Source organism: Quercus lobata, chromosome 8 (assembly GCF_001633185.2).
Source record: "Quercus lobata isolate SW786 chromosome 8, ValleyOak3.0 Primary Assembly, whole genome shotgun sequence".
NCBI classification, from domain to species: Eukaryota; Viridiplantae; Streptophyta; class Magnoliopsida; order Fagales; family Fagaceae; genus Quercus; species Quercus lobata.
The window spans coordinates 2,076,604-2,088,075 of record NC_044911.1 but is presented as its reverse complement, the minus strand read 5'-3'; the positions used below and the strand labels follow the sequence as shown (position 1 = coordinate 2,088,075).

Below are 11,472 nucleotides of genomic sequence, written 5' to 3'. Positions count from 1 at the left end.
TGATAATTAGTAAAAAACAAATTAACAAATTAGGTAATTGGCTTACTTAGTTTAGAATATCACGTGAGCTCTTTTATGAAAATATTCAATTACAAAATATGATTTTCTTCTCTCTCTTTGATTTTTCGTCTAAATATGTAACTTGACTGTAAAACAAGATTTTTATAATAAAAAAATAGTTTTTAGAGTAGAAGTTATTTAAACACTAAAAACTTTACTAATTAAATTAAATAGGACCTACAAGTATATTAAACTTGAAAGTTAACAAAACAAATAATATAAAAATATTGTAAAATTTTATTGCGTCACAGTTAGAATTCAAACCAAGCCAGTTAGCACTTTTAGACAAGAGTGCAAACCGTTGGCACTTAGCAGTTATCACTTACCAGCACCGCCACCGTCCACTGTCTCAAACAATTAAATAAAAACTGAGACTAATGAGAGAGAGAGAGAAAGAGTAACAGTCAGTAACTAAAAGCAGAGAGAGAGACATAAAATTTAAAGACACCGTTTCTTTCAGTATTAAACACACACACACACACAGAAAAAAAAGAGAATAAAAATCAGAGAGAAAGAAATCTGAGAGCTGCCACCGCCACCGACACCGTCAGCCGCCGGAATCGCTACCAGTAAGTTTTTTGTTGTTGGGTATTTTGGTTCATTTGGCTTTAATTTAGTAGGTATGATATGGGTTTGATTTGGTTTTGAATTATTAAGGTGTTATTTTGTTTAGAACTAGAAGTAGTAGTTCTGTTTTGTTTTGGGTATTTGGGTTTTAAATGGGAATCGATTTAAATATTTGGGTTTTCTTTGATTTTTGATTTCAGAGTAAAAAGAAGATTTAAGTTTTTTTACTTTTTGGGTTTGTTGTTTCTGATTGGTTCTTGTGTATACAGTTCAATCTTGAACACCACAGTAAAGTATTGTGTTTTTTAAGCCATTTGATGATGATGTGGATTATTATTTATTAAAATGAAAGGAACACAAAGAGATGAACATGTGTGAAAACAGTGCAAAACTTAACATGAAACAAAGCCAGTTTTAGTACAAGGAATGGGCACTGTTCTAGCCATTGATTTGAGCTTTGTTACTGTGGTAAATATACAGTGAATTATTATACACTGTTTTGATATTTTTTTTTTACTTTCTCTAGAAAGAGTCTGTATGTCTTACCATAATGCAAAAGTACAATGAATCAGTAGAGAGACAAGGTGGTAGATGTAAATGTGATGGATCTTTTGACCCGCTGGTGTATTTAGAGATGGGAGAGGAGGAGCATCCGACATTTTATATATGAATTTGATGTGGTCAGCATCATAATGTGGGTTGAAACTTGAACGCCACCATAATCATGTTTCCTTTTATGATTTCATAACAATATTGTATATATTTTTTATTGTTTCGTGCCATATGTTTGACAAAATTCCTAATAGAATGTATGTCATCTTTTGATTCAAATTTTTTTTCCTTGAATGATTTATTATTTTTTTTTCTCTCCGTGTCTCGTGTTTGTTTTCCCAAGAATTAGAGAAAAGAAATTAATTTCAAGAAATCTTTATCATCTAATTGTTTGTTTTATATCAAATTTTCAAAACTTTGGGGAAAAAAAGAAGAAGGAAAAAATATGGTTTTTGTCCCTAAAGTTTTCCTGAAGCTTGTCTTTTGCCCTTAAACTTTTTATTTTTTATATTTTGCCATGGCTCATTGCACAAGAGATATCAGTAGGACTGACTGTGGACAGCGCTTTGATGCTCAATTGGTGACTTTTAGGATGATAATTAGATAATTAGAAATAAAAGAGGATGGGAGATTTATGGGTGCAGTTGTTTTATGTGGTACCATGATTTCCAGTTCTATTCCAACATATCAACCAGTGGTTCCAAGGTCATGTTAGTTATTTTATTTTTTTCTTATAGGAAAAAGTAAAAACTGATCCTATTTGTACCTATCATAATTTATCAGAAAATAGTGATACAGTTTTGTTGCTGTTTTGATGAAATAAGTTAAATTGATGTATCTCACTACAGGTGCTAGAAGACCCCTTCACATGGACTTGGAGTTGGTGTCATCACTGCAGTGCTATCATGTTTGACAATTTGTAGCTGTTGCATGACCATTCGATGTGAGTTTTGATGTTGTTTTGTCCTGGCATGGTTGGCCAAGGTTGAACAAATTATCGAATTGACCCCTACAATAGATTTGTATCTTCTATCAAAATTTGATGTTTTAGTTCTAATTCAGATCTCCTGCTTCTGAGAATCCAGCTCAATTAATTTTATCTTCCCACCAGATTTTATGAATCAATCCTTTTCAAGGATGAAAGTATTCTTCCACTTGAATGAAATCAAATTATTTTTTCAGATGAACAAAATGAAAGCACATACCCGAATATCGCTTTGTGGTGATCAAGTTTATACTAAAAAGTATGTTTAAAGTGGTTTGAGTATAATCTTGTTACATAAAAAATGTATATAATAATTCCATTTAGTAGTATTTAAGCAGTTCAAAACCTATTTAGCATACCCTCTCCTACTCTTGCCTTTATTTGATTATTGCTCATTGTAGATTGTCTTAGACATTAGAGCCTTTGGTCAAGTCCATGATCATATTGCATTAGAGTTTAACTTGTCTGGCTCCAAGTAATTGTGCAAAGCCACATCTATTTAATTTCATAGTTGTGGTGGAACATTTCGTTATGCAGTTGAATGTTATAAAATGTATCTTATTGTCATTTGATGAATGTGTTGGCATTAGAGGGTCATCAAGGTTAATTGAATGGTTTCTTCTACAAGCAGCTACGTGACTTTGGCCTTGCCAGGTGGAAGACAATCAATGACCCTGTGCATACATTGATACTTGACACATTAGGGTGAGGGCTTCTATAAGCTTTCCACTTTAGATTAAATATTATACAGTTTTTATCTTTTTTATAAGGAGGCTTTTGTTTCATGTAGATATTTTTCTCTAGAATATGCGAAGGAAGCTGTTGTTTCTGTACTTATTGATTCTATGCATTTGGCACTTTTCTCTTACAAGTGATATTAGAACACATATGATGAAGTTGTATGTTTGAGTCATGTAGTGACTTATTATTTTTAATTGATAGATGTTGGTTTTGAATTTGGCTTTATGTAATGCTTCTTACAATGATATTTTGGTTTTGCTTGTCTTTTAGAGCCATGAAGAGTTTACAGAATCAAGTGGCTTATCAGAAGTAGCTCCTTAGAGATTAATTAGCAGAAATTTAATCAAGAACAGTAGGCACATATAATATTAATTTAGAATATAACACTTCATTACATGTTCTTTATAATATCCTCTTGCAAACCATTTTATAAAATTGTCCACCCTGATATATCCTGATCTAGAAAAACCCTTGCTGTATATCCTCCATTGACAACCAACAGAACCTGTTGATGATTTAGATTCAAATGTTTTGATGGTGATGACATACCACTGCAAATGATTTACAAATGTCACTAAGCTACTAAATACAATGCATGGCAGGAAGAAGTCTCATCCACTAAAACAACCTGTCATGCTACAAGTGGCATAAGCCAGAATGTTCATGTTTTGTTGCATTGCTATGTAATTTTGTTTAAATTTATTTTTGAAGTATGTGATTTTGCCTTATTTGTGTTTGAGTTTGTGCCCTGTTTTTTATGTTTGTACTACTTTCAGCTATGCTAATTGGTTAGCAGTTTTTTTCTGGTGTTCGTACATGGAACTACATTGATCTAGAGCAATATGTTTTGTATTGAACTATTCATAATGGTCTTTTATATTATCGTTTATAATTTTTTTTTTTTTTTTTTTTTTTTTTGATAATCTGAATCATTTATAAATATTAAATGCATGTGTTTGGCTAAACTCTTCCAATACAAGGGCCCACACATTGTGCGGGTTATAGACTAGTAGTAGTCATTGTAATGTAGGCTATGTAGCTAAATACCACAATGTCACAATAAAGATGGATAAAGACAATATCTAATGTACTTAGGTGTATCTGATATAGGAGTTGGGAGCAGGAACAGAAGTAGGCAGGGGAAAGGTGTACTGTGCCTGTATCAAGAATCAAATCAAATGGGTTCTTGCTATTCGTCGATTTCAGTAAAGAGTATGGATACAGTGGAAGTGGTGAACTCTTCCTGTACGTGTGCTTCCACTACATCCAATTCAAGTTCCCCTAATTATAATAATAATGAGAATAAGATGGAGAACAAGAAAAATAAGAAGAGAAATAAGAGGCGGTGGAAAAAGACATTAGCTTCGGCTAGTGATGAAGGTGAGCTGATGGGTCCTGAGCAGAGTGGGAAGATGGTAATGAACGGTGCCACCAAAATCGCTTGCTTATATACCCAGCAGGGTAAAAAAGGAACCAATCAGGATGCCATGCTTATTTGGGAGGTACTCTCTACATAATTCAATCCCACTGCTTCAATAAATACTCTAATATTCTTATTTTCTTCTTCTTTTTTAAGGATTAGATGCAGATATTTTTCCATTCTATTGTGTTATGGTATTATTACATTAAATTACTAAATTCAACATTTCCTAACAACTTAAGTTTTGGGACATTTAGTAATTTATTATGGTATCAGGGGAAGAGGTCCATGGTTCAAACCTTGTCTCCATTTTACCTCTCATTTTAAAAAATTCCCACATGACAGGCAGTTTAGGCTCACATGTAAAGGGGGTTGGTTAAATTAAATTATTAAATTCAAAATTTCCTCACAGTTTAAGCTTTTGAGAAAATCGGTTATTTAGCAGTATTATGTATGATTGACTTGGTTGTAATGTTTCTACTTTCTCTACAATAGAATTTCAGTTCAAGAAGTGATACAATATTTTGTGGGGTATTTGATGGACATGGTCCTTACGGCCATGTGGTTGCGAAGAAAGTCCGTGATTCTCTTCCAGATATACTATGTACTCAATGGAAAGCTAAATCTATTGGTGACTTGAGCAACATTGAAAATGGTAGCGGAAACATGAATACAGAGGAAACATCATCTCCAACTCCAAGCATGGATGATGAAAGCTATGAGACAATGGAGGTTGAGACTAATGAGAAAGAAAAACACCCTGAAATGTTTCTGCCTCTTAAACGCTCTATCTTGAAGGCTTTCAAGCTTATGGATAAGGAACTAAAGTTGCATCCCACAATAGATTGCTTTTGCAGTGGAACGACAGCAGTCACTTTGGTAAAGCAGGTATTCTTCATGCTAGAAACATTTTTTTCTGGACCACTTATTAATTTATCATTCTATTTGATATATTACACTCATAAAATTTAACACAATCTGTGTATAAATATCATGTCCGTGTGTGCTTATATATATACACATATGTATGTATGTATGTATGTATGTATGTGTGCATGTTTGTGTGTGTGTGTGTGTGTGTGTGTGTGTACGCACACATGCACTGCTGCATGTATTCTTCTGAATATAAGAGGAAGATAAAAATTGTGAATGATTTTATTGTGAGTTAATATTTGAGACTTAAGATAAATCTTAACATCCTCTCTAATGGCTCCAAGCCTCCAAATATGGGTTCATCAAATTTAATATGCCCTTTATGTAGTGTAACATTTCTTTGCATCTAGATGTGATAAATTCTAGCTGACCATGCTACCTTGCATAAGGTTGATTTGAAAGACTTCCCCTGCAGCTCTTTAATCCCCATTGAATCACCTCTTCCCATTTGAACATCTGGTGTGTCACTAAACAATGACTTAACACTTGTCTCCAAATCCTTTTTCTAAATGAGCAATCAAAAAACATCTCCCATATAACTCCATTTACGCATTCTATCTCCTGTAGATAATTTGTCTTTCATGGCCAACCAGCTTAAGAAGGAAGCTATAGTAATGGAAGCTGAGCAACACACTATTGACCTCCCATGCAGAGAATCTAATGGATTTTCTTTTAATAAGTTAAAATATAATGTAGTATATGTATTGAATACATCTATAAATGTTTTCTGCACTTCTGTTTATATAAGATTTTGTAAAGGGTTTGTTGTTCCTCTTTTACTCTTATTGTTCTCCCTATATTATGGTATCTGGAGATCTGATCCTAGAACAAGTGCAATCAATTAAGCTAAATATTATTATAATAAGCCTAGAGACCAGAATCTAAATTATGGCTATTATTTATATGAGAAAAATAAGATCATATATTGTGTTGTTTTTCCAGAGGAACTCTCTTATCTATCAATAATCACCCATTGCTTCCAATTTCAAGGCAAAGGTTTGTTTAATAGCCCATAAAGTTATAGGAGACTTGTTGGCAAGCTAGTATAAATTTAATATCAAATTTGTTTTACAAGTCATGCATAAAAAATTCACCTATACCATGTTTTTGGTTTTAAAAATTTTAAGATGGGATTTAGTCATTTTATAGAAATTTAAATTCTGTTTTGATAAATTCCTGGTTTGGGTGAGTAGAGGAGGAATTTTCAAATTTCAAGCTAAATTTCAGCCAGAATTTGTGGCTTCCAAATCCCAGTTAAAAATTCCGCCTAATGAGGTGTCATTTCCAAATTTCTACCAACATCATCACCCTTGGTTCTAAGAGAGAGATTGAGATGAACAGATGATACAAATTTCGTGGTTCACTCCTTTGAACAGATGATACAGCTTATGGTATGATGTGGGTTAGATCTTCCTTAATGATAGGTCTTTTTACCACCATGTTAAGTTGAACTTACATTGTTTATGTTCTTATATGAGGCTGAGGCCTAAACACAATTGAATGTGGACATGATTTCATTAGAAATTGCATGGTAGACTAGAAAAGTACTCCATTACATGAGGCAAGAGGGTAATTGTGTAATATATTAACGAACCAACTGCTAACTGGAAATTTTTAAAGCTGTTGTATTAAGTTGAGCAGGACTGCATGTTAATTGTGTAATGTAATTGTTGGTTTTAGTGAGTGCTCTGCTTGTTGATATACTCATACACATTGTTGGTCCACATCCTGACAACTTAAGCTTTTTGGACTTATGGTAACTAATTATGATTTTGGGCCTAATATGAACTATTAGAGATTCAAACTCATTGTGTATATGGACTTTTTTTTTTTTTTTTAATTGTTTGCTATATATTTTATTCTCATTCTCCACTTGCAAGTGGAACTCGATAAGCAAAACCATTTTTTTCTTTTTCAGTGTAATATTGCAAGCCAACCCCAAAATTTTGGGACTAAGGCTTTGTTTTTGTTGGAGTAATATGGCATTAGCATGTCTAAGCTTTCTGTTGGGCCAATTTGTTGTTACTAGTCTAAATGAAGTTCCTACCATAATTGATGCATGAGGAAACACCTCACCTCAACCCACTTTTTGAGAGATCTAAAATAAAATGTTATCTTTCACGTCAAGCTGCAATATCTTTTCTTCGGATACAGAACGTTACGTAATGATATCTATATCATATCACAAAATTTTAGTCACATTTGCTTATTTAAAAAATGATATTTTATTCTGGGAAAGCTTTCTGGAGAAATACAAGTTATTGTTCAGCTGAAAAATTGCCAGTCTCAAGTTTCATGGGAGCTTTACCTTGTTGGGTGATTCATGTGTAGGGATGCCCTTCCAAGAACCTACTCTTATCAATTGCAAATCTGGTTCTCTAAATGGTGTATGTGTATGGTTTTTCAGGGTCAGAATATTGTAATTGGAAATGTGGGAGACTCAAGAGCTGTGCTGGCAACAAGAGACAAAGATAGTTCTTTGATTGCTATACAATTGACTGTGGATTTGAAACCCGATCTACCAGGTCTCTCTCTCTCTCTGTTGTGTGCCCACACGTGCGCACACACGTACACACATTCTTTACCTCCTCCCCTGTTGTTAACCAAATAGCAATCAAAAGAAAGGTTCTAGAATCTATAAAACTACTGACCAAAAACATATCTATAGGACTTGAAATTCTTGTCCTTTTGGTGTTCAGGGGAAGCTGCTAGGATCCAGCGATGCAAAGGAAGGGTCTTTGCTTTGCAGGATGAGCCTGAAGTGGCACGAGTATGGTTACCTAATAATGATTCACCTGGTTTGGCAATGGCTAGAGCTTTTGGGGATTTTTGTCTGAAAGATTTTGGTTTAATATCTGTCCCAAATGTTTACTACCACCATCTTACTGAAAGTGATGCATTTATTATTCTTGCCACAGATGGGGTACTTTTACGTTCTTACTAGCTAAGTTCTGTAACAGCATGCAAATTTTTTATCTCTTATTTATTATTTTCAAAATCAATATCAGTGCTGTATGTGTTAATTTAATACTGATGCAGGTTTGGGATGTCCTCTCAAATAAAGAAGCTGTGGATGTCGTGGCTTCATCCCCTAGTCGATCAACTGCAGCCAGAGCTCTTGTAGATTGCGCAGTTCGGGCATGGAGACTTAAATATCCTACTTCAAAAAATGATGATTGTGCTGCTGTATGCCTGTTTCTAGAACATGTACCTGCATCTGTTGAGGCTGTGGCAGACAATGATACCACAAAGGCTGCTCAAAAGACAATGGAGCAGGTGGCAGTAAAAGATGAGATGGATGGGCCTTTAGAAGTCATTTGTTCTCAAAATTTTGTTCTTGAGCATTCAGGTACCATACGAGGCTCTGACGAGATTGTGCCTGTCTCTGAGTTAGTAGAAAATCTTTCTGTGAAGTCCCAGGGCCAGTCTAAGAAGAGCCTAGCCGAGTGTATTTCAACTGCAGAAGATGAGGAGTGGTCCGCCTTAGAAGGTGTGACCCGGGTTAACAGTCTGCTAAGCCTTCCCAGGTTCCTGTCTGGTGATAGAAGATCAGCCAGTTGGAGAAAGTGGCTATGATACATCTAATAAGTGCTAATCCTCGGCAAAATGGAACTTTAATGATTTTCACATCAAAATTAAATCCCACTTTTTCAAAAGAATAATATCAATGGCAGAGAGAATATGTAGGTTTCACTTTCACCCAACAGATGCAGAATGATGCTACTTAGAGAATTCCTATATAAGCCCCTGCGCCACCATATATAAGGAGTTTTGATTAAGTTTAGTGTATTTTTCACCGTCGAAAATGGCATTGCAAATTTTGTTGTGGAGTTCGTTCTAAGGTATTATTGTGGTTTGGTGAAATCAAATCTTACATTTTAACTGTGTCTAGAGGATTGCTTCATAAATAAACAAAGTCTTAAAAGACATTCAACAAGGAATTTAATTCTCAGCTGGGGGATGGTTGTAAATTGTAATGATGTAATGCTTTGCTGAATGTGATGATGCAGGCAAGGTAACTGTTGACGTTGACATTGACATTTTTTTAAGACTGAAATTTTTATAAAATGGTTTTTCTTCTTTCAGATTTTGTAATTTGTAGAAGAGATCAATTGTGAAAGTAGTAGAACAGTACTATCCCATCATGATGAAAGATGGCAAAGGATGGCGTTGGTGTTGTGTAAGTATATGCTAAATCTTTTATTCGGATCTCATATATTAGGCTGGGAATGTTAACCAATGCCCTTAGGGCATTGGTTTAGGAGGTATTTTTAGAAACAATTTATTGGGAGAATGATAAAATAATAAATGTTGTTGACAGTTTTTTATATTTTTTAAGAAAGTGGTGTCAAATTTTTTAATTGTGGTTTATTGACAATTACCTCAAGAACATCTGTTAATATGACCCTATTAGGTTAATATGGACCATATTAGCAAAAATATGATGCAAAATTGGTTAGCATGTCTCTTGTTCTAAGTGAAATAATCTGAGTCATAAAATCAAGGAGGACATGATTCAGGGTTTCTAATGCACCACAGTGAAGGCATTTGTTCCCTATTGGGAGTTGGGACTATGGGGAAAACCACAGTTCTGGAATCCCATAATGAATACACTTCCATAGGAATAACAACAATTTTGGGTAGCCTACACATGCCAAATTCAATTCCAGGTCCCTGAGATTAAAGAAGATTTCTACTGGGTTCAACAAATATAATCTTGACCTCCCAAACATAATCCTTGGCCCATTAAAAAAAAGCCCAAATAATAGCAATAAAAATTAGCTTAAATAACAGCAAAAATAGGTCAAACAACAACAAAGGGACAAAAAGGTACCATGTCTTTTTAATGGAGTTTATGATTTTCCTTTGTGTTAGAATTTCATTTTTTCTTCTTTGTGTGCATGTCTATTTTTCAAATTGCTTAAAAGAGTATATTGCGAATAGTATAACTTGTCATGCCCTCACTTAAAAGTTATTATCGCTTATAAGTGGAGTTTGTTGTGTGAACCATTTAAGGAAGTTTTTATACTACTTTCATGGAAAATATAAAATTATAAAATTATAAAAAAAATTCAGTTTTTTTTTTCTTCCCCCATAAAAATTCTAAAAATAATTTATAAATTAATGTAATAATGCTCTTAAGGCACTTGTTAACTTTTTCTATTTATCAATCAGTTTGCAACTTGCAACTTGCAACTTGCAAGTAAAGCCATCATTAAGGGATTGAAAGTACAATTAACTTCTTAAATGATTAAATGATGGATTCCAATAAGGTGGTGCGCATGGTTGAATGCCGTTGCCTGCTTCATTGGATGTGTTGTGTTTGCTTGCTACGGCCTACAGATCCACAGGAAATGTACTATTTTGATGATTTTAAGATTTTTTACCAAATTACAATTTGATGGATATAGCCATTTAATACATGTATTTCTTTGATGTCTAGTCTTACCAAAAGCTTGGAAATCTATATTATTATTATTATTATTATGTTTCTTTGCCTCTAGTCAAAATTTTCCATTCTCGATATGAAAAAACATCTTAAAAACCCTTGGACTAATAGTGTAGTAAATAAAATTTGAGACTTCTAGATTTACAACACATCATTCAAGTCCATTAAACCCACTATCCAAATGTACTCAGAGTGACATTGTTAAATTTAAGATAACACAATTTTTTTTTTTTGGTGCTGAATAAGATACCACTATTGTTGAAATTCAATTTTGAAAATTTTCGAAGTTTTAATGATAAAAAGACTACCTTAAAATTTGTTTGGGGTTGCCATTTGTCCCAGTGACTGGTTGATTATTTACAATCACTATTGCCAGTTGGGAATGCAAGTTGAAAGGTAATGATAGTCTAATTTTTTTTTCCTTCTCTTGTGATGTTATTTTATAGTTAATTAAACGTCTTTTTGATCTGTTGGTGTTTGATAAGAGACTTATAATTATTAACAATAAGAAGAAAGCTTGGATAATTTGGAACTCTTCAAACACTCGATGTAGTTTATATTGAGTCAACAATAATGAAGTTTAAGGGTTTTTTTTTTTTTTTTTTGGTGTATCTTTTATAATAAAAATAATTAACCACAATTTAATTATTCTACATTTTTTTTCATTCGTTACTAATTGCGTATCTCTTTTGTTATCTATAAAGTAACCAAAGCTTAAAATAATAACAATAATATTTTCCAATTTTGAGATGGACCTTTCATATG

At 33.4% G+C, this 11,472-nt stretch overlaps 1 protein-coding gene across 5 annotated transcripts; it reads left to right on the top strand.

Moving 5' to 3' along the window:
• Positions 1-504: 504 nt before the first annotated feature.
• LOC115955835 (probable protein phosphatase 2C 6) lies at positions 505-9,346 on the top strand. 5 transcript variants are annotated; one of them, XM_031074202.1, is made up of 8 exons: positions 505-629; positions 2,028-2,122; positions 2,819-2,869; positions 4,016-4,407; positions 4,821-5,213; positions 7,666-7,783; positions 7,958-8,181; positions 8,298-9,346. In XM_031074202.1, the coding sequence occupies exons 4-8, from the start codon at positions 4,084-4,086 to the stop codon at positions 8,832-8,834; spliced, it is 1,596 nt and encodes a 531-aa protein (XP_030930062.1). In that variant the 5' UTR covers positions 505-629; positions 2,028-2,122; positions 2,819-2,869; positions 4,016-4,083; the 3' UTR covers positions 8,835-9,346. The 5 variants fall into 5 exon arrangements, with proteins under 5 accessions (XP_030930062.1, XP_030930059.1, XP_030930060.1 ...); XM_031074199.1 differs by having other exon boundaries at positions 2,796-2,869; XM_031074200.1 differs by having other exon boundaries at positions 2,755-2,869.
• Positions 9,347-11,472: the final 2,126 nt, after the last annotated feature.